Source organism: Herpailurus yagouaroundi, unplaced genomic scaffold, assembly GCF_014898765.1.
Source record: "Herpailurus yagouaroundi ecotype Mexico unplaced genomic scaffold, PumYag 197, whole genome shotgun sequence".
Lineage (NCBI taxonomy): Eukaryota > Metazoa > Chordata > Mammalia > Carnivora > Felidae > Herpailurus > Herpailurus yagouaroundi.
This window is the reverse complement of record NW_024412428.1, coordinates 3229928-3254059: the sequence shown is the minus strand read 5'-3', so window position 1 is coordinate 3254059 and position 24132 is coordinate 3229928. Positions and strand designations below refer to the sequence as shown.

General features: G+C 44.0%; 1 protein-coding gene across 3 annotated transcripts in view; it reads right to left on the bottom strand.

Moving 5' to 3' along the window:
- Positions 1 to 24132, bottom strand: part of SGCG (sarcoglycan gamma) — a 104137-nt gene that overhangs the window by 67880 nt on the left and 12125 nt on the right. For 2 of the 3 annotated variants that reach the window (XM_040448020.1, XM_040448019.1), the window contains exon 2: positions 13681 to 13875. In XM_040448020.1, coding sequence (XP_040303954.1) covers positions 13681 to 13875 — 195 coding nt within the window. Of the gene's footprint in view, positions 1 to 710; positions 873 to 13680; positions 13876 to 24132 lie in introns of those variants that run through there. The other variant, XM_040448021.1, reaches the window with a different exon arrangement.

The window sequence follows — 24132 nt, the reverse complement described above, 5'->3', positions numbered from 1 at the left end:
ACAGCTCAGGGCCTGGAGCCTGCTTCGGATTCTGTGTCTCCCTCTCTCTCTGCCCTTGCCCCGCTCATGCTTTGTCTCTCTCTGTCTCTCAAAAATAAATAAATGCTAAAAATTTTTTTTAGATAGTTCTGTTAGGAGTAATTTCTTGTTTCTTTCTCAAGTCTTCTTTCTTTCAAAACTGCATACAAAATTCACAAACATTAAAAGTAATAAAAATTGTCAAAAGCAAAAAACAGATCATTCTATAAATGGTGTTCATAAAACCGGGTGTTTGGGGAGAGAAATCTAGTTAAAACTGCTCATATCAGGAATACTCTCAATGGTAGTTCCTTAATTTGCTATTTGGAAAAGGTGGCATTATACAGAGACGTTATATATGGATATGTTTATAATGCTGTATACACTTGAAAGTGCTTTATACGTTCTAAAGCACTACACAAAGTTATTTATCAGTATAATCATCATCGTTTTCTACTATCCTGGCATTAAAACCAAATTTCCAGAATATCTGAATGTGCTTCTCCATATATTACCAGTAGTGTGGGAATACTCAGACCAGGTGATTCAAGCAGTATAGATTTGGGGATTAAAGTCAGAGTACCAGGCTGGCCAACAGGAGGAGTCTACATCAAATCAATCAGTCCATATTGTTTTATACAACTCACAGCTGGGAACTGTCCTAGAGATCAGATGCTTTTGCTACCACTCACCTGGACATTTGGATACGAAGAGAAGTCAATGTTATACCACCATGCTGACATCTCAGAGAATTTGGGGAAACAACTTTAAGGACACACATTATTTATCCAAGTGCGTTTGCAAAGAAATTGAGAATTTGTGAGCGAATGTCATGGTCCACTCAGTATCAGAGTCTATGAACAAAATACATAATAGATGAGCAAATTTTTGATTCGTAGTTTTGCATCCATCCACCCATCTGCAAATCCTATAGTAATTTTGTGTAATCAACCTAGTACTGAATTTGTGCCGTTTTTTTCTTGGTCGTTGCTAATTTCATACACATGTGCGAAAATTATCTTTCATTTCTTCTCGTTTTTTAGGAGCATCAAGTATTTACTGGGTACCTAAATTCCGTACAAGGCACTGTGATACTGGGAATTAAAATAAAACAGAACAAAAACCTCTACTGGCCCCTCAGAAAGTTTCTCTGACGTAAAAAAAATATACCAGTAGTACAGACAACTTTGAGAGTTCAGAACGAGGCATGATTAATAGAGAAACTGGAGACTATTTCTCGGAGCGTGTGGGACTCAATCTGGGCCAAGACAGAAAGATTAGAAAGACTCAAGTTCACTTTTAAAGGGTTCTTAATGGAATGGCAATAATGAACTTTGTCATAGAAAGATTGCTATGGAGGAGGACGGTGAAAAGTCTCCTATTAATTAAGACACAGTAGATAAATGGTCCCCCTCTCTGTGTCTCATTTTTTTTTTTGAGTATGGTCATCCTTGAAATTCTGTTATCTCAAACTCTGTAGACAGAATGTCTGAAATTGGTCGGACTTTAACATCTGACAGTCACATACAGTCCAAGCATTATGGCTCTATCGCAAAGGTGACTACTGACCACACAGACCTTTGTTTCAGTGATGGTTTTAACCCCCTGCTCTTTGTACTAGTATCAACCACATCGTCCATGCTCAGACCCATATTTGACCCATGGAATGATAATATTGTCTGAGTGTGACTTTCCCCATATTTTTACAGCGAGAAGTTTAACGGGATGACATTCATTTTGTGCTCAACACAGAATAAAGTAAAAAACACTTTGGCCCAAGGATTTCGTAATTTTGTGCCACATTTAAACCAAGCATTTAAGTATCATAAATAATAGCAAACAACTGAAAATAGAACTACCCTACGACCCAGCAATTGCACTACTAGGAATTTATGCAAAGGACACAGCAGTGCTGATCCATAGGGGCACATGCGCCCCAGTGTTCACAGCAGCACTATCAACAATAGCCAAATTATGGAAAGAGCCCAAATGTCCACCAACTGATGAATGGATAAAGAAGATGTGGTTTTGGGGTCCCTGGGTGGCTCAGTCGGTTGAGCGTCCAACTTTGGCTCAGGTCATGATCTCATCCCGCGTCGGGCTCTGTGCTGACGGCTCGGAGCCTGGAGCCTGCTTCGGATTCTGTGTCTATTCTCTCTCTGCCCTTCCCCTGCTTGCTCTCTGTCTCTCTCTCAAAAATAATAAATATTAAAATTTAAAAAGAGGTTTATATAGACAATGGAATACTACCTGGCAAGGAGAAAGCATGAGATCTCGCCATGTGTAACAACATGGATGGAACCGGAGGGTATTATGATAAGTGAAATAAGGCAGGCAAAAAAGACAGAGATCATATGTTTTCACTCATATGCGGAATTTGAGAGACTTAATGAAGACCATGGGGGAGGGGAAGGGGAAAAAATAGTTTCAAATGGAGAGGGAGGCAAACCACAGGAGACCCTTAAATACAAAAGACAAACTGAGGTTTGATGGGGGGTGGGGGAGAGGGGAAAGTGGGTGAGGAGGGCACTTGTTGGGATGAGCACCGGGCGCTGTTTGTAAGCGATGAATCATGGGAATCTACTCCCAAAGCCAAGAGCACACTGTATACATTGTATGTCAGCTGACTTGACAATAAATTATATTGAAACACACACACACACACACACACACACACACACACAGACTTGCAAACAGTACTGTGTGCGTGTGCACCATCAGAAAATCACGGATGAACATAATCCTAATTAAAACCAAGATTCTTATCTAGTCTGGCTCCTAAGCTAATGTTCTTTCCGTCTTCCAGTACTGGTAAAAATTGGGCTTTTGTTCTTTTTTAAACAAGTAACACTTCAAGAAGTGAGTGAGAGGTGGGTTTATTAATTACAGGATATTCTCTTCATTAGCATTCATGAGAAAAAAACCAAACTATTTGCCCAAAGGCATTATCGGTCTTACATCATTAGTGGGAAAGGGAAGCATGTGGATACATTTGCATCTAGAGCACATTTACTGTGCTGGGATACTCCCCATGACGGGAACATGGATCTGGTGCCCGGGGTAAGCGGATGACTGACTGCCACCAGGCGTGGCAAGAACCTAAGGCTTGTGAGACTGGGTGCTCTCGCTTCTTTATTTCCCAATCGTTAAAATATGCTTAAGTCACTCATGGAAAAGTTAGAATAAAAAGGAAAACTGAAGGAATGTCCTTGAGATAAAAACGAAAACTACAGTGCTATGCACATCTCTAGACACCGGTGACAATGGGACTTGTGTCACTGTGGTATCAGTGAAATTCCTGTGCAGTTGGACCAGCTCTAGGTGTATCTTCCTCCCCTCCACCCCGGCTCACTAATAGCTTGTCTTCTTAGAAAGAAAATGCCATTAAGTTACTACGTGTTCTTACTGCCTGTGACCTCTGGATCAATCCCACTGGATTATGACTAAGACACAAATCAAACATTTCAATTTGCCTTTTAGACTGGTAAGCACCGATGTCGTGTAATTCTTTTTAGAGAGCTGTAAATAACTTGAGAAACTGTCAAGGTGCTGCTTGAAAATGCCACCGCGTCATGGTTTTCTTTTAATCCGAATCTCCGTTGGTGTGAAAATGAGTGGGAAAGAGGGAGGGGGGGTAAGGAGCCAATATGGGTTCCCTGACGATGGAACGACCAGGAGGCCAGGCTCTGGAAGGCAGGGACGGAGAACAGGAGGCCACCTGCTCTCGCCCCACGAGCGCGGGTCTCTGTAAAGGCAGGTGGGAGTCAGAGGGTAAAACTCCGTGAGGTGGAGGGAGATGTCACCACGGTAGACAGGTACAGCGAAGAAGTGGAAATCTCTTCCACGATCTACGGGCCACATGAAATGTCACCGCCTTCACCCCTACACCTGCTGTTTTCCTGCGGGCAGAGACCACACTGCTTTTGGCAGACAAAGGGCCAGGCTGAGCACAACGTCACCTGCAGACCTGGTAGGCCCCAGGGGACCTGTGGGTGCCTGCCCCTCCCAGTGATTTCCGTGGGCAAAGTCTTGTCACTGAACAGAGGCACCTTAAAATATACTGTTGTGACAATACATTTCACATATTAAAAAAAAATAATAAAAATAAATTAATTAAAAAATCTATATACTGTCGTATCAGTAACAACATATGATAGAAATTCTTTTTTCCACTCAGCTACTGCAGTAAGTAAGATATATATTTTAAACACGTATTTGTGTTTAGAGACAAAGAGAGAGAAAGCAAGCATGCACAGGGCAGGGGCAGAGAGAGAGGGAGAGAGAATCCTAACGCCGCCTGCACGGAGCCCGACGTGGGGCTTGATCGTATAACCTTGGGATCGTGACCTGAGCCAAAACCAAGGGTCAGACGCTGAACCGACTGAGCCACCTGGGTGCCCAGTAAGATATTTTTAAATAAAATCTCTGCCCAATCTAACGAAACATTTGTCAAATATTGGAATACTCTAGGAGAAAGTATTTTCGGACAAGCAACTTTTGTTTTGACTGAACTTGATCTCTTCAATAAATGAGCAAGGCCTGACACAGATAAGAATTCTTTCCATTTCAACAGCTTATGCATCATCTTTTCTTTTTGAATGAATTCTATTTGATAAATGCTATTCGACGTATTTGCCAGGAAGACCAGGGCTGAGATACGGGAGATGAGTCGACTGCTCTTTAGACAAAGTGCGATGTCTTGCTCCGCATGATCTCATTCAGGCGTATTCCTCCTTCTGTTTTCATTCCATCAGTTAAGGAACGGAATGCTTCTACGTTACGACACATCTCGGCATCAACCATTAAGAATGATGGGCTTTAGGAAACAACGTGAAATCTGGACAAGTGACACCACGTAAGTAACACTGTATTACCTGAAAGTAGTCTGAACTCTAGATGACCCTAAGGCAATGTGTTCCCAAACCTGGTCTACAACCTGGACTCGGGTCCCTGGGAGAACCCTGAGCCCCACTCTAGATGCCATTAACCAGCATCTTTCGGGAGGTGGCTTCACAAGATCTATTTCTAGTAACCTTTCCAGGAACTGTCACGCACACTGAGCGGGACAGCCCTCACTCCCGTGTGATGTTACCCTCCAGCCTCCTCCCTAATCTGCACTTTAGCAACCGGATTATCCTGATCTTCGATCGCCTTTGCCTATTCTGGGTTGCCTTGGCTCCTTCTCTCTTCCCTTGCTAAAAATACAGAACGACAATTTAATTGAAGGAAAATACTCTCATTCAGTCATTCGATCAGTTATGTATTCAAGAAATATTTAGGGAGTGTTGATTTTATGCTAGACGCTAGATGTTGAGTCTACTGGGCTTAACGGACACGATCCTAGTGGGTGAGAAGACATTAACCACAGAAAGGTATACAAATTCAAATTATGATGTGTGCCATGACGGGGGAAACAAATCGGAGTCCTAGAAAATAGAAGGATAGGAGGACCCTGCCTTAGCCTGTGGATGGGGATGGTCAAGGAACATCCCTTTGAGCTGAGTCCCAGTTAACATCCCTTTGAGCTGAGACTCTGTGTGTGTGTGTGTGTGAGTGTGTGTGTGTGTGCGCGCGCGCGTGCGTGTCGCTGTTCTAGGTAGAGGGAATAACGTGTGCAGAAGCACTGAGTCGAAAGAGAACTATCCACAGAATTTTAAGAGCTAATGTGGTTTTGGGCTCAATGGGAAGGGAATCCACTCATTGATTTTCCATAACAGGACTGGATGTACACAATGGAGTCATCTCCTCATCTCAGACTGCTCCAGACAGAGCTTTTGAAACAGCTGAAGAGGCGGGCTGGGGTAACCAGGGTCAGGGATCACCAGGTCTCCAAGGTGGCTGGATGGGCTCCCCTTTCCTACACATTTCTGGTCCCCCAATTTCTAACTTACATCCTGACTGATCTCCCCTCTCTGGCAGTCTGAAAAGTCAACATTAGGCCACTGAAGTGGGGTACACAGGAGGGCCCTGCCATCAGAGAAACACTTTGGCCCCTCTCTGCACCCCAGGCCAGGAGGAGCGCCCTGCAGGGCTGGTGCGTTGGGAGAAGAAGCAGTCCACTGGCTCAGCTCCTCCGTCCCTGAGGATCCTACTTGCCCTGAGATTTCCAGTTTGCTGTCCGTCCAGTAAAGCAGATCGGAAGTGTGGCACAGTGGTCAGGTCCCTGCCCTTGGAAGGGTGTCTGCAGTTTCCCATGCTATCTGTGACTTGCTGGGTAACTCCTCTAATTCTGAGGGACAAGATGTTTGGGCAGGTCCAAACTGTACCCTGCACTTGGCTTTTATCAGTAATACAGATGTTATTTTGAGCTGTCCCTACCTGACTCCTTTTTCTCCTTTCCACTGGTTCTGAACTTGGCTGGGGGAAAAAAGTGGTATTTCCTGGGTCCCCTAAGATCCCACTAGGGCTCCTTGGGACACGGTGTGAGGACCCCGAATCCAAGTACTTCATAGTACTTACTACCTTCTAACTGAGTGCAGAAGACCTCTGACGACCTGGCTTAGGTGTTCCTGATTTTCATGGAAACTGGTATTTGTTAAGTACGCTGATCGCTGAAATCACCAAAATAAAATATATAATGTTGTAGTCAGTCAAAGTCATATTCATAGGGTAATTGTGAGGATGAACTGAGTTGATGGGAATAAACGGACTGTGCAATCTGTGTGCATCAGTTAGGAGTTATTAAAATAAAAAAGAGACTCTTAAATATAAGCTCTTTTCACGATAATAATATACCAATACATATATTGGGTGATTTCCTCGATTATAATGAAATAATCAATCTATCCTAATAATGCATATAAGAACATTTTTGTTATTAAAGTGAAAAACTGAGGATACATAATAAAATATTTTCAAAAAGAAATAAATTTACTTGCTGAATAAAGAATTTCTCAGGTAGTAAATGGTTCAAAGGCACAGTCTTAGATTAGGCTCAAATATTCTTATCTTTTTCTTATGTCCTCAGTTCCTTAAGATATATCAATGTCCAGCAACACAAAGAGTCAAAAATTAAATATGTCTTCAATACTAAGTGGTTACGAATATAAGTCATCAGGAAAATTCATTTAGGTACTTTTAGAGTTTTTCTCTTGGTTTTCTTTCTGGTTGTCAATATCTAGCAAAAGAGAAATGAAACACTCTGAATCGTGGATAACACTGTACTCACTGTCTACTGCTATGTAACAAACTATCGGGAACGTAGCAGCTTAAAACACTGTGTGTTTCTTCTGTCTCCGTTTCCCTGGGTCAGGATTCTGGGCGCTGCTCAGGGTCTCACACAATTGTGGCTGAGGGATCAGCTAGGCGGGGTTCCTTTCTGGACTTGGGGTTCCCCTCCAAGCCGTGGGGCTGTTGGTAGCATTCAGTTCCTTGCAGGAGAGGGAACAAGGTCTCCATGCTGCCAGGGGCCACTCTCAGCCCCTAGTGGCTGCCCCTCGTCCTCGCCACGGGGCCCCTCACAGACCCTCTCAACATGCCAGCTCAGGCCTTCAAGGCCGGCGGGAGAATCTCCCACGAGAGGGCTTTCTTTTAAGGCCATTTACCTGATTGAGTCAGGCCTCCCCAGGATAATGTCTCTCCTCACTAACTCAAAATCACTGATTTGGGCCATTAATTGTATCTGCAAAGTGCCTTTGCCTTTGCTGCATAATGTGACTTAATTCCACCACTTCTGCCATATTCGATTGAAATCACAGGTCCTAGAAGCAAATCACAGGTCCTGCCCACAGTCAAGGGGAGGGGATTATACAGAACACGACACCAGGGCTGCAGGTCATGGGAGCCTTCTTACAATTCTGCCGACAACCAGCATAAACCAGGTACTTTGAAAAAAAGATATTTAACCATACAAAGCCATTGCAGGGATTGTCTTCATTAGCTTTTCATACATAATCGAACACAGTCTAGATTGCCATGGAGCTGGTGCGCCATATTCAACATTCGCTACCCATCCAAAGCGAGGAAAGCAAGATCACGAGTCTTGATCCGCCAAAATGAGCCAACAATACTTATTGAAAATCCACGAGGAAAGCACCTGAGAAAGCATCATCAAAGTTTACATCAGGAAGGACTTCCGTACCGTCCAGTATTCATCAAGTATTTTAGAGATGAAGAAAACAAGTCATTGAGAGAACAACGTCTTCAGGTTTTCATATGCAGTGAGTGCCGATAAATTTTCTTCAGATTTTCAGAGTTTATAAAATGCCATAGTTAACAAATAGAGGCGTTAGAAAATATCACTAAGGGGACGCCTGAGTGGCTCAGTTAAGCATCCAGACTTCGGTTCAGGTCATGATGTAACAGTTTGTGAGTTCGAGCCCTGCGTCGGGCTCTGTGCTGACAGCTCGGAGCCTGGAGCCTGCTTCGGATTCTGTGTCTCCCTCTCTCTCTCTGTCCCTCCCCTTCTCACTCTCTGTCTATGTCTGTCTCTCAAAAATCAACCTTAAAATTTTTTTTTTAAAGAAAAAGTTCTTTTAGACATGACTCCCAAAGCAAGGGAAACAGAAGCAAAACTATTGGGACTTCATCAAAATAAGGGGTTAATATCCAAGGTATGGAAATAACTTATGCAACTCAACACTGAAAAACAAACAATCCGATCACAAAATGGGCAGAAGAGACGAGCAGACGTTTTTCTAAAGAAGACATCCAGATGGCCAACAGACACATGAAAAGATGCTCAACGTCACTCCTCAGCAGGGAAATACGAATCAAAACCACACTGAGATACCACCTCACGCCAGTCAGAGTGGCTAAAATTAACAACTCAGGAAACAGCAGATGTTGGCGAGGGTGTGGAAAAAGGGGAACCCTTTTGCGCTGTTGGTGATCATGCAAAATTGTGCAGCCCCTGTGGAAAACAGTATGGAGTTTCCTCAAAAAATTGCAAACAGAACCACCATACGATCTAGCAATTCCAGTACTGGGTGTTCACCCAAAGAAAAGGAAAACGCTAATTTGAAAAGGTATATGTGCCCCTACATTTATTGCAGCATTATTTATAATAGTCAAGACATGGAAGCAGCCCAAGGGTCCACTGATGGGTGAAAGAGCAAAGAAGATGTGCTACATACAAGGGAATATTATTCAGCATAAAAAAGAACGGGGCCTTGTCATTTGCAACAACATGGATGAATCTAGAGGGTATCACGCTGAGTGAAATAAGTCAGTCAGAGAAAGACAAATACCATACGATATCACGCATATGTGCCGTTTAAGAAACAAAACAAACGAGCAGAGAAAAACAGAAACTAACCGAAAACTAGGCTCTTAACTATGCAGAACAAACAGACGGTTACGGGAGGGGAGGTGGGCAGGGGGATGGGTGTAATGGAGGAAGGGGATCCAGAATACACTCAATGTGATGAGCACTGTGTAATGTGCGTAACTGTTGAGTCTGAAAAGTGCCTTACAGGTTACTTACAGGTTACTGAAACTAATATAACACAGGATGTTACTTATATTGGAATTAAAAAAATAATAAGTAAATAATAATTTTTAAAAAACACAAAAAACTGTCACCTACCAACCTTCGTGTTTGGGGGCCAATTTCAGATTCACCCGGGTAGCTCCTGAGAGGGTCAAGAACCAATATAGAACTATAAGCTTAATTCTGATATTCAATACTACAATTCTGCTCTGATTGTTTATATCCTTTTTTACCCCCAAATAAAAAGTACCTAAAGAAATTTAACTTCCAGGGTTAGTGTTTTTTTTTTTTTTCTTTTTAAGCTTGGATTCTTTCATCTTATCTTGTTAAAATTACATTCATTGAATGCACTAAAATATTTTATATACAAATAAATAAATAACCATAAAGGTTTAAAAAAATCCATGCGGGTCATTAAAAATTAAAGATGCCCTATTTTGACATACTTACTGATAAGACTCATGGATGTCATTTTATAACCATGCACACTAGAACTAAAACTAATATTGTATATTAGTTTTATGGAAGGAAAGTATAAAAAGGAAAAACGGAATTAGCCACTTTATTGCACTGATTTCTTTTAATGTCCACATTCCTAACTGATTTAGTTATGATCGTGGCCAACACAAAATATTCTAGAACCTTTATGGTTAGCATCAGTTGCTACAATGTCCTGATATTATTTTATATTCAACAGATGTCATACGTGGCAATTATGTAAAATTCTCCCACACGAAGTTACAGTGCTAAGAGTGGAACTCATTGGTGAGATACTCACGATCTGGGGTCTTTGTGATGCGTGTCGGGCACATAAAGGCTGTTAAAGGCTTGGTTTCACTGAGTTCAGATTAGTTCCCTTGTCAACACTTAACTTCTGTTTGAGGTCTCGATATTCTTTGACATCCTTGTGTTTTCATTTGGTAATGTTTTACTTGTCTTCCCCCATAATTTGATCTTGGCATTTTTAAATATATTACCCATAGTTGATTTTACTGTTTTCTATAGAGAAATATTAAAGTATGAAGAGTGGACAAGGGGACTGGAATGATCGCATATGTAAGATAATAAACCTTCCATTGCTACCTACCCACGGGGGATCTAAGCAGAGAAAGTCTTCTAAACTTTGCTAATTTGGGAAGTTATGGTTTTCAGTCTATCGAGACTAATGACTGTGTAGGTGACTGCATTCAGGTAGAGAATTAGAAACTAGCTGCTGCATGTTAAAAATTCTATAGCTTTCTGCAAATGTTGAGAGCTCTAGCTGATTTTATCATTTTGGTGCCAAAGCTCATGAAAGGGTTCTTTTATAGTCTTGTTACTTCCTTGGCATGTATGTATTCAAGGAAGGATATTAGTTTACAGATGAATAAAATAAAAACAAAACTGCAATCTTCTATACAGAGAAATCTTTCAAACTAGGAAAAAAATGAAAGGATAAATTAACTTATAGTATGTAGGGAGTATTTCCAAAGCAAGGGATTAAGCTCACCCACAGATGAGAACTATATCATTTATAGCATCTCACTTTGAGGAGAATGACCTAAAGTCTACCCATCGTCATTCGGTCAAACCCTGGCACTTTCTGCAGAATAATCTTTTTGTGCATCTTGCCTTTTGATCCATGAACGTGTGTTTGTTCACCTTATTTTGTTGAAAGGCAGCACGGAAGCACCCTGAATTAGCAACAGGTTCCTGAATGTCGAAGAAAATGCCATGCGTGCTGACCGTATCTCGCGAGAAAGTGTGGGCTAGGAACGGGGCAGCAATGCCAAGGAAACATTTGCTGGTCTCTGGGGTTAGCCATTGTAACTTGAAGTGGACTCAGCTGCTGGCACAATTTGGGTTAATGTAGTCAAAATCTATAACGCCCAAAACTTGTGTTCAGTGCTACAATATAAGGCAAGAGCACAAGGTAGATACACTGTCACTTTACATTCACATACAGTCTATAAAATTAATTCACACACATTTCTAATATAAGGCACACCTTTATTCATTCAGGATATATTTACTGAGTGCTAAGCATGTGCCAAGATGATTGACAGAACTCACGGTCCCTGATGCCAAGGGACTATTAAAATCTGGCCTCCCTGGTAAATTTTCTGTCCACATTCCGCACAACTGAAGGGCGCACTGCATGTGAGTGGAGGGCCCTCTAGTCAGGAGGCATCCGAGAGATCCCACAGTATATCATCTGAGGACTCCAACCTCAGTTAACTGTCCCCAAAATATTAAAATAAAAAATTTAGATTTAGAGGGGGTCCTGGCTGGCTCAGTCAGTTAAGCATCTGACTTCAGCTCGGGTCATGGTCTCGCGGTTTGTGAGTTCGAGCCTCACATCGGGCTCTGGGCTGACAGCTCGGAGCCTGGAGCCTGCTTCGGATTCTGTGTCTCCCTCTCTCTCTGCCCCTCCTCCACTCGTGCTCTCTTTCTCTCTCAAAAACAAACATTAAAAAATTTAATTTATGGATAAAATGAAGATGATGTACGACACATTAATAAAGGTGTCCAATGGAACAAAATACTATTGTGATAGCGTAAAAATATTGTTTTTGTAAATTTTAAAGAAGAAATGACTACTTCTGTTTGGCTAATTTAAATATATTTAGGTATTTTTAATAGTTAAATATAATTTATAATAACAATGTATAATGTTTATATTAAATAACATATTTTAAGGCATTAAAAAAATTTTTTTTAACGTTTGTTTATTTTTGAGACAGAGAGAGACAGAGCATGAACGGGGGAGGGTCAGAGAGAGGAAGACACAGAATCCGAAACAGGCTCCAGGCTCCGAGCTGTCAGCACAGAGCCTGAAGTGGGGCTCAAACTCACAGACCGCAAGATCATGACCTGAGCTGAAGTCGGCCGCTTAACCGACTGAGCCACCCAGGTGCCCCTTAAGGCATATTTTGATTGGGTTGGTATATTACTTCTTTGAATACATGAAAATGTAAATATTTATTTAGGTCAACGAAATAAATAATGTGCCTACTGGCCACAGAGCAGTGGCAGGAAGGAAATACTTGCCTAGAAAGAGAAAGAGAGTCATCAGCGGAAGGCATTTCACACTGAAAGCTACAACTACTGTTCTTGGAGAGAGTCCTTGCCTATTTCACACCTTCAAGATGCATGCGAGGAACAGATAAACCTACAGGTGATGTTCATTGCAGTGTTTTTTGCCACCGTGACTATCTAGCAAAAACTAGATATTCTATATTAAATGAATATTTTTTCAAAAAGTACACAAAAATATCATCAGAGCATACAACATTACCCAACAATCTAGAAAACATGAGGATGTGTAAAATAGAATATGAATTCCTTAGGACTACTGGTAATTCATCTACTAAATGTGTTGCTAAGTGTTGAAGCATGAAGCTGTGCATGAATTTATTAATTTATCGTATTTTAAAGTTTTTTTTTAAATTTTTTTTAACGTTTATTTATTTGTGAGACAGAGATAGAGCATGAACAGGGGAGGGGCAGAGAGAGAGGGAGACACAGAATCGGAAACAGGCTCCAGGCTCTGAGCTGTCAGCACAGAGCCCGACGTGGGGCTCAAACTCACGGACCGTGAGATCGTGACCTGAGCTGAAGTCGGATGCTTAACCGACCGAGCCACCCAGGCGCCCCTAAAGTAAAGTTTTTTAAGCAAATGAGAGGGTAGCATCTGGATGGTTATTATTTACGGATTAATGAGATTAGGAAAACAGGATTCATAAAATTTTACAAATTATTGAATAATCATTACACAATTTTGACTCAAACCCAAGATTGGCACCATTTTCTCACGTGTAGACATAATGACTAATAAAAAAAAATTGCAACAGCAAAACAAAAAACCCAAAACACTATAGTTCATAGTGAAATTAAGAAAAAGTAGAGTATGCGGGCGCCTGGGTGGCTCAGTGGGTTCAGCATCCCACTTCGGCTCAGGTCACGATCTCATGGTTCGGGAGCCGGTGCCCCAAACGGGGCTGGCTGCTGTCAGCGCTGAGCCCACTTCGAATCCTCTGCCCCCCTTTCTCTGTCCCTCCCTCGCTTGCGCTCTCTCAAACATAAACATTAAAGAAAGAAAAAGTACGAGTATTTTGCCGCGAGACCATCCTGATCCAGACAGAAACAAACGTCAATGACGCTAAAGGAGGCTTCTACCGATTCAATATGGATAAAGTGATCCAACAAACAGAAGAAGAACATGCTTGCCAGGAAAGGAAGACGATACTTACTGGGGAAAACCACATCACTTTAAGAATCCAAATCGTGAGAGCAAAATTCACAAGGAGGATGATGAGTAAAAGGAGAACAAATAAGTAGAGGCAGCGTTTTCTCCAGCCATAAATGCCAATTTTGTAGACACACGGGTTCTCTGGCCTCTGCACGTGGGTGCCTTCTGTGGCTGTAGTGTACTGTTCACGGACCATCTGCCATGCCGTAGGGGGAAGGTGGGAGATGGGGCGGGGTGGGGGGGGGAGAGGGAGAGAGACAGAGGAGAGAGAGAAAGGGAGAGAAGGAGAGAGGGAGGAGACGAAGGAGGGGGAGAGAGGGAGAGAGACAGACAGAAACAGAGAACATGTTTGTCAATACTGATTTACTAAAAGTCCAACAAAATAACACCTTCTACCCCAATAATAAATTTCTAGAATGAAAATGACTTTTAAAAAGAACTGAACATTACTTTGAAACAGGTCACTGTTTCAAGCTTGCAAAATAGTTTAGCTATGGCAAATACATCTGAAATCCAGTGGCCACATTTTCAGATTTTAATCAATAAATTCAACTTTCAAAATTCTGCACAGTTAAACTTAGAATGGAAGCATTAACCTAAAATAATCAAGTAATCAACTTTTTAAAGGACTCAGTGGGTGGAAAATCAAGCTGATACCTGTATGTCTTTTTAAAATCCAATTACAGGGGCGCCTGGGTGGCCCAGTCGGTTGAGCGTCCGACTTCGGCTCAGGTCACGATCTCACGGTTCGTGAGTTCGAGCCCCGCGTCGGGCTCTGGGCTGCTGGCTCAGAGCCTGGAGCTTGTTTCCGATGCTGTGTCTCCCTCTCTCTCTGCCCCTCCCCCATTCATGCTCTGTCTCTCTCTGTCTCAAAAATAAATAAACATTAAAAAAATAAATAAATAAAATCCAATTACTTAGTTGTTAAGTCAAATTATTAAGCCACGTCTTTCTACAGTCGCTAAATTACTCAGAATTAAAAAGGCTCTTGTCGAGATACCCACCACCGTAATTTTTTGCCTATAATAAATTTCCTTGGTATTCACCTACTTCCAAGAAAGATCAGAATGTACACGTGCACGCAAATGGTTACAAGTACCCGCTGTTTTACGTAAGTTCGCGCAAGAGTTTCCATAACCATTTCAACTCCATGAGGAGATTTAAGAAAATAGCCATTATTCCGCTTTCCACACTGTCCACTTTTGGTTTTAACTTATGAAGGGACGAGGACAGATAATGAAGACCTTCCTGACTGTACATGCAGTGAAACGACGAATCAGAACAGAAAATCTTCTCCTCCGGGATTCTGTTTTTTCTTCATGCAACGGTCTTACGTTTATTTTTAGGGATGGTTTGGAGGTGTCCTTATTCAAGTAAGTCACAGTCTGAAATAACTCTTTAAATCTCCTTCTTGCTCAACAACTGGCATTTTCCCGTGTTGTGATTATATAAAACTATGCTATTCAGCACACGGGATTTGCAGACCCGCAGCACGGACCGTCTACGTTATTCGAAACCTCAGGGCTTACTGGTTCCACGCTGGTGTAACTTACCTGCTCCTTGGCTTGAGCTCCTGGGCCTTCCCGACTCAGGGCCCACCGCACCCCACCCCGCCGTTGCTCCCCAGCCCCAGGAGCGACGCTTGCTTCTTCTCTCTTCCCTCCAAACCTCACATCGCCTCAGCTCCGCCTTAACCCCCATCCTGAACCCGTCCACCCCTCTGGCTACCCCCCCTAGTCGGGCCGGCACAGACTCTCTCGTCTGTACCATCGTTGCCCTCCAGAAGCCGTTCTCCACCCAGAAGCCAAGTGTGCAAGATGTAAGCAAGCTGTGTCGTGCCAGACTTTCAGGTGGCCTTCCCCCCGCACTGAGAACATCTGAACTCCTCAATCACCGGGCAGACCCTGCGTGAAGGGTCTCTGCGTACTTCTTCGACATCACCTACCACCATTTTACCTTTTCCTCTCCGGCTACTCCTTAACAGACCAGGTCATCTCACCCCAGGACCTCCGTCCCGGGCATCGCGTCCACCTGAAACACTCTGCGTGCGGGCTCCTTCTCAGCCTTCAGTGGCAGCTCCTATGTCATTTGATCGCATGTCATTTGCTCAAAGAAGCCTTCTCTGGGCACGCAGTCACTTGCCATTGCCTTACCCTCTTACGCTTCTTTCGGACTGTTTGCCATCATCCGAAATAATGGTGGCAACCCCACAATTTCTGTGAAGCGTGGGCTAACAGACCGCAAGTGGATCGGGAAGGGTGGCCAGAGTGTCTGAATTTATAGCCAGTGCGCCACTTCATGCCATCGCTCCGGATCCGTGAAAATAGCAGCTTTCCAAGAACGTATGTACACACACAGAGTTTCCAACTGCTACACATTTCTGTTCCTATATATAGTCTCCTATTGCTGCTGCAACGCATTATCACAAACCTAGAGGCTTAACCCAACACAACTTCAGTATCTTACAGTTTGGTAGGTCAGAAGTCTGAAAGTGGGTCTGTGGGGGCTAAAAATCCAAGTGTGGGGAGGTCTGTAATCCTTCCGGAGGAGCCAGGCCAAATCTGCTCCCTCCTCTTTCCGGCTTCCAGGGCTGCCCACACTCCTTGGCTACACAACCTCCCTTTATGTCGCCGCGGCTCCTTTCTGACTCTGACCCTCCTGCTTCTCCGTCATAAGGACCTTTGGGATTACAGTGGGCCCACCTCGGTAATCCAAGGTAATCTCCCCATCTCAAAGGCCTTAACATAATCACAACTGAACCATTCCTTTTATCATGCAAGGTTCCAGGGATTAGGACGTGGCCCATATGTGGGGGTCATTATTCTGCCGCTCATAGGAAGCTTTTGTTCCCACTTACATAAGACGGGGAAGACTTTAATATCTATTTAAGACAATTTTGCTGTGGCTCGCAGGACAGACAATAGCAACTCTGTGATGAGGGTTGCCCTTAAATCCCTCTTACTTGTCCTGGGAATCTGTTTTATTTGACTATTCACTTGTTTACTGACCTCCCCCTCCTCAGAACGTAAACTCTATGTGAGCCTTTTCATTGCTGTGCCCCTAAAACAGGGTAACTGACAAATAATAGTGACACAATAGAAGCCTTAAGGGAATGAGTGAATGGATGAAAAAATAGAAAGAAAGACGGCACCCGGGTGGCTCCGTCAGTTAAACGTCCGACTTGGGCTCAGGTCATGATGTCACGGTTTGTGGGTTCGAGCCCTCAGTCGGGCTCTCTGTGCTGACAGCTCAGAGCCTGGAGCCTGCCTCGGATTCTGAGTCTCCCTCTCTCTCTGTCCCTCCCTGCTCATGCTCTGTCTGTCTCTCTCTCAAAAATACATAAACGTTAAAACATTAAAAAAAAAAAAAATAGAACCACTGAATCTCACAAACACTAATTGGGCTACCTACCTGCCAGAGATGAGGCTGGTAAATGGGGCTAGATAGACGGAGTGTTTTCTCTGAATTACATCCTAAACAAAACATTCTATGATTTATGAACACACTGAATCCATTAAGAAAAGAGTTGGCACTTGCGGTCTAACACTCTTCTAAAATAACGATTGTTGATGAGGAGCTAATTCCAAAGGGGACCCAGGCTAAGTAGGTAAAAATAAAACATGCGGTCTCTGCTAAAGCATTTTCAGAAAAGACCTGTTGGAAAGAGGACTTCTAATATGAGGTCTCTAGGATCTTATTACTGAAAGAATACTAACAAGGATAAACTACGTAAAGACTGGAAAAACAGTCTTATCAGAAGGGGCGAGCCACTAGCCTGGGGCTCCTGAGGACAGTGATTATGTCTTACCACCGTATGCTCTGGCCCAACAGCAGGTGCTTCACCAATATCTACAGCCCCAGCTCCATTTCTCCACTCCTCCCTCCAGCAAAACTCCTTGAGTGGGCTGACCATACCCACTGTTTTTCTAATTCTGTGCCTGCCTTCTCTCTAGAACTCGCTTCCAGACAGGCTTTCACACCGGCCACCCATTGAACTTGCTCTGGTAAGCTCATCAAGGGTCTCCGTGTTGCTAAGCAAAGCGGGCTCACACGACCCAGGGTTAGCACATGCCAAATAGTCATTGCCTCCTCTTCTGCTAGGGTTCCGGAAACCCCACTTGCAATGGCGATGGCCGCTCATTCTCATTTGCCGTGTCCTCATCATCTCTGAGCCACAGGCTCAGCCCCAAGATTACTTCCCCTCTTCATTTGAATTTACCCCCAGTTGTGGATGCGTCTTTAAGCTGAGGACTCCTAGTTCCTAGCTATGGCTCACCTTGAACTCAAGATTCCCCAACTGGGAATCTCAAGTTGCACATGTCCTGACCAAAGCTGACCTCACCTCCCCAACCTGCTCCTTGTAAAACTGTCCCCAAATCGCTGAGTGGCCACTTCGTTCATTCTTCAAGGTGCTCAAGTCAAGGGGCACCTGTGTGGCTCAGTCGGTTAAGCATCTGACTCTTGATTTGGACTCAGGTCATGATCTCCCAGTTGTGGGATCTAGCCTCACATGGGGCTCTACACTGACAGTGCAGAGCCTCCTTGGGATCCTCTCTCCCGCCCCTCCCCTGCTTGTGCTCTTTCTCACTCTCTCAAAACAAAGAAATAAACTTTAACAAATTAAGAAAAAAGATGCTCAAGTCAAAAATCTTTAAGTTGTTCTTAATCCCTTTCTTTCTCCATACTGCATGCAATCCATCAACAACTCAGTGCATCAAAGTGCTACCAATAATCCGGATCTGACTGCGTCTCACCATCGGTCACCTGGCCGACTGCAGCTGCCACCTCACAGTTCTCTGCTTCTATCCCAAATCTCCCACAGGCCATTTCCAACATGGGGGCTAGAGAGGTCCTGTGAAAGCATCGACTGGGTCACCGAGCACCTCTCCATAAAATCCTCCTGCGGCTTTCCATTCCACTCAGAGTAAACCCCGACATCCTCAGCCTGACTGGCAGGGCCCATCCTGACCTCGTCCTCTACCATTCTTCTCCTTACTCCTGGCTCAGTCACACCGGCCTTACTCACCCGCGTACCTTCCAAGCGTGAACTCTGGAGTTGCGATGCCCTCTACCTGGAAGCCGGGAAGGTCTTCTCCCAGATAATGGCTGGCGTCTCCTTCACATCCCTCAACTCCCTGCTCAAAGAGCATTTATCAACCAGCCTTCCCTGGTCATCTGATTTAAATAACCCCCCGCTCTCACCACTGCATATTTCTCTCCGCTCCTTCTTGCTTTATTTTTATTTTTTTTTTTTTACCATAGCACTTAACTCTACATGACATACTATATACCTTACTGACTTACTTTACTATAAAGGCTCACCTCAGCGCATAGAAGCCCCCAGAGGGTAGGGCTCTCAATTGTTTGGTTATTTTCTTGTATCCCCGGGTGCCTAGAGCAGTGCCTGGCACGTAGTATGCCCTCGATAAACATTTGCTCAGTAAATTGAGTATAAACGTTGAATGCACAGATACCCAGAAAATTTAAATGTACAACAACAACAAAAATACATTGAGGGTTACTTCAGAGTTCCCTCAACTGTTTATATTTAGTAAGTGGAAACCCCCTCACAACGGACTAGGTTAGTGTGAGCAGCTGTTTGCTGCGAGAGAGAAGGCAGGCTCTACCCTACAATCTCTGGAGCGTCTCCCAGGAGACAGGAAACCGGGGAAAGTGCTCTGTTTAGTCTAGGAGTCACCCCACATTTGCACCCCTGCTTTGATGACGGCCCAAGGAAGAGGCCGGACCCCGTTTCCTCAGCAGACCATGCCGGCTCCAGGCTGACTCTCAGAAGCCAGTAGTGACCTGCTTTCTGGTCCTTCCAGACTCGAGCTGTATTTACCAAAGCCACGACCTCTCCTTTCGTATCTGTTTGTTTTCCCGGTTATAGGTCTTACTCTATCGCGTTTTACCATTGCCCACTTTATGTATTTTGGCCAAGCGGGGATCGCTATTTCTCAGTGCTATTATGCAGAAAACTAGGACTTTATTCTAGACAGGCATGATGTAAGTGGCCAGGCGGAACCCTCAACTTAAATTTTCTTCTAAAGAGTCGATTTTGTTATTTATTTTTTTTTTTAATTTTTTTTTCAACGTTTTTTATTTATTTTTGGGACAGAGAGAGACAGAGCATGAACGGGGGAGGGGCAGAGAGAGAGGGAGACACAGAATCGGAAACAGGCTCCAGGCTCGGAGCCATCAGCCCAGAGCCTGACGCGGGGCTCGAACTCATGGACCGCGAGATCGTGACCTGGCTGAAGTCGGACGCTTAACCGACTGCGCCACCCAGGCGCCCCTCGATTTTGTTATTTAATAAATTATTAGCTTACAGTCCTCACGGCTCATAGTGGTTTTCATTTTTTATTTGACACCGTGTATTAACCTTTTGCCAGAAGAGACTCTCAGAGACTATCTGCTTGGGCTAGCTTCCTTCAGATATTATTATAATCAGCATTGGGAAGGACACCAATTCTTCAGGACTCTGAAGTCAGACGACAGCAAGGTAGCATTCATGCTGGCAGGAAAGTGCACTGCGCAAGGCAGAGCACTTTGTGATTTATTTATAAGCCTTGTACAAAAACATTAATGAATGTTTTTGAATGATGCTTTATCTTAGAACTTAAAATTTATAATCCAAGCAAGATAAGGAATTTTGAGTTTTACTACATCTCGAATAAAAATTACCTTCATAGACCACTTTTTTCAATAACTTATGTTATCATTCAAAAATGAATTCCCGGGGGTGCCTGGGTGGCTCAGTCTGTTAAGCGTCTGACTCCGGCTCAGGTCATGATCTCGCGGTCTGTGGGTTCAAGCCCCGCGTCGGGCTCTGTGCTGACAGCTCAGAGCCCGGAGCCTGCTGTGGATTCTGTGTCTCCCTCTCTCTCTCTCTGCCCCTCCCCCATTCGCACTCTGTCTCTGTCTCTCAAAAAAGTAAATAAACATTAAAAAAACTTTTTTTCACTTACACCTCTTTTCCTGTTAACCTAACCCTCAAAGTATGTTGATGGTGGTATGCTTAATTTTGATGGGTTTTAAGTGCTTCTCTCAAATGCGGCTATCAACACTTTAGTTTTTATTAAAATTTTTTGTAATGTTTATTTATTTTTAAAGGAGAGAAAGTGGGGGAGGGGGCAGAGAGAGAGGGAGACAGAATCTGAAGTAGGCAGGCTCTGAGCTGTCAGCACAGAGCCCCACACGGGGCTCGAACTCACGGACTGCGAGACCTGGGCTGAAGCCAGATGCTTAACCTACCGAGCCACCCAGGCGCCCCAGTTATCAACATCTTAATAGACAGGGAATCAAATATGAAGCATTAGAATACATTTTTGCATAAGTATCAGTTTTTATCTGCTTTGAATTAATGGTTCCCTATTTATTATTGAAAATAAAACCACAGGGGCGCCTGGGTGGTGCAGTCGGTTAAGCGTCCGACTTCAGCCAGGTCACGATCTTGCGGTCCGTGAGTTCGAGCCCCGCGTCGGGCTCTGGGCTGATGGCTCGGAGCCTGGAGCCTGTTTCCGATTCTGTGCCTCCCTCTCTCTCTGCCCCTCCCCCGTTCATGCTCTGTCTCTCTCTGTCCCAAAAATAAATAAACGTTGAAAAAAAAAAATTAAAAAAAAAAAAAAAAAAGAAAATAAAACCACATCATGGATTCTGTCTTCTGTATTCTTTGATTCTTGTCATGGGACATAACGTAGTGAACTGAGCATTGGGTCTACTAAATAAATGTTGTTAAGTGGCATTCTTAATTTCAAACATCATTTATTGACACGCCTAATTTGGACAGGCTGTTGCCAGGAGTTTGAGACACAGAGATCGTAAACCCCTGGAAGATGTTGAAAAGAAGCTACTATGATGTGATTTTTTAAAAGATGGGTTTGAAAAGAACTAAACGGACCCTTTAGAAACGAGAAACTCAGTTACATTTTAAAATTCAAAACGGAGTTATATAGCTTAAAGCTATAAGACATACAAAATATATGTCTTCTCTGTATCTAACAGATCACATCCAGCCGAAAAGAAAATCGGTATAGAAGATAAATCTTAGAAAACACGACAGCGTTCGACTTTGTAAACGTAGCCTTGCTGCAGAGTTAATGAACTCACCCCAGCGAGGGCCTATCTATAGGCTGTGGGCTGAGAGTCCAGAGTGTGGCAGAGAATTCAAATCCACCCTTCCAGCTAGCACTTCTCGGTAGGGCAACTGCTGGGAGCGATGCTGAGACTCTGGGCCTGCACAGCAATCCCCAGAAGGAAGGGAAGGAAGAAGCAGCAGTGACTCCAAGAATCTCCCAGCCAACCTGTTCTGGGACGAGTAATCTAGATTATTGGTGAAGGGGGTGCCCTTTACTGGTGCTGCGTATTTCCAGCCTGCACACATCACCACACATCCTTTTCCCCCCAAAGGAGAGGAAAACTTCAGCCACCCCTCCTTTGACAACGGGGCAGGAGCAGAGGACAGGAGCCATCTCTCATTTATGTTCTACATGAACGCCCATAACGACAGGGCACGTTAGGGTGGGGTATTGCTGTAATACTATAGATATAAAATACATTATCGGGCAGCTGTAGAAATGCTAGACTTGTATGCATCTAACAAACATCTGTTCATCTGTATACATGTAATAAAAATGGGAGAACTTCAGGAAACAGTGAAGGAAGCCATCATCACAGTGGCATACCTCTGTGATTTTAGCATACCTCTACGGATAGATCAAGCCCTCTGAAGTGAGTGGCGCTACACGAAACCTAAACGATACAACTGAAATGTGTTCAAATGGACATGTATAGAGCCCTATCCCCGAAACTGGGAAAGGCTTATTTTTCTCAAGCATACGGGTAACATTTGCAAAATCCAATAACATGCTAGTTCAACAAGAAAGCATGAAGAAGGGCCAATGGATCGGCTTCAGACAAATTCTCTGCTCTGGTGATAATACAGTACAATCAGAACTGCATTGCACACTAACGGATAAAACAGAAACCAAAGTCTTTGAAATATGATAAGAGGACGGGGTTGAGGCTTGAGATCATGCTTACTCAGACACACACACATGGTTCAGACTGTGTTTTCCTGCCATAACCACAAGGCAAGGCGGGGGGAGGATGTCCAGTGGGCACCAGCTCCTCAGCCACCTCATTTCTCCAAGGGAGAGTCACCCACGTATTAGGGTTGGAATTCTGACTGCTTTGAGTAAGGTCCTGCCAGGCCACAGGGCATGCTGACTGGGGGTGGACCACACGTCTAATAGCACCCGTCACGTCAACCCAAAAACTGTAGGAAGATCGTTTTTGACACTCTCAAAAACTGCCTTTCATACACGTAACACAGCTCTAATATCCAGGTGGCGTAACTTTTTAAATTTATTTATCTGACGGAGTGAGACAGCGAGGAGGGGAGGGGGCGGAGGGAGGGGGGAGAGAGAGAGAGAGAGAGAGAGAGAATCCCAAGCAGACTCCGCACCATCAGCTTGGAGCCTGACATGGGGCTCGAACCCATGAGTGGTGAGATCGCGACCTGAGCCGAAACCAAGAGTCGGACACCTAACCGACTGAGCCACCCTCACCTTGTAATTTCTTACTACACATCTAGTGCTATCATGTTACATCATCTATTAAAACGATAAGGCATGGACTGAGGTGAGTGGTCAGTCGCACGATTATGTAACCGTGGCCAGGGGGAGGGGTCGACTGTGCAACTGTGTCACCGAGGCCAGTAGGAGTGATGCGCCCGTGACAGGCAATCGGTGAGTATGCGGTGGACAAATGAATGCACAGACAGTAGGACTTACAGGCGGCAAAGCATAGTTTTGTGCTTCAGTATGAAACATGAGATCATGACAAAGGGCAGACAGAGACAGGAAAGACGATTAGACGCGTCTAAAGCAAGCCCGCTTTAGTGATAAGCAAATGGAAGCGATAAGTAAATGGAAGGCGAGAAACAAGAGGCATCCAGGACGCGTGGGCCACTCTTCCGGGGAAGGAGGAAGATAGTGTGCTTATCGGTTGAAGCGGACTAGGTCGTGACAGCACTGAGAACCACAGGCCCAGCTGCACCTCCATTTGCTTTCAGACTTCTCAAAGACAGCTCCTTCCCGCAGTAATTAGCTAACTTCCTGCCTCCCTGCTTGCATTATAACTCATCACTCGGAACGGGAGCCACGGTTTAGGAGAACAAGGAGCACGGGGACGAGCCCACCCTCACCGATGTGTGACAGAAAGCACGTGAGAACAAGACACACTCAAGAGCTGGTAGTAAACTGGGGGAACATGTGCCTTAAAGGCAAGGTTGATGCCCTTAAAAACCACAAGTAACCCAGCAACACTTGCGCAAGGCCACGCACGCACATCAGAGAAACTTAACTGACCAGCAATACACGCGGTAAAAAAGTTCAGCTTCACCGTGACTCCAAGGAGTTCAAATAACCATGAGCACTGGAGCCGTCTGCAA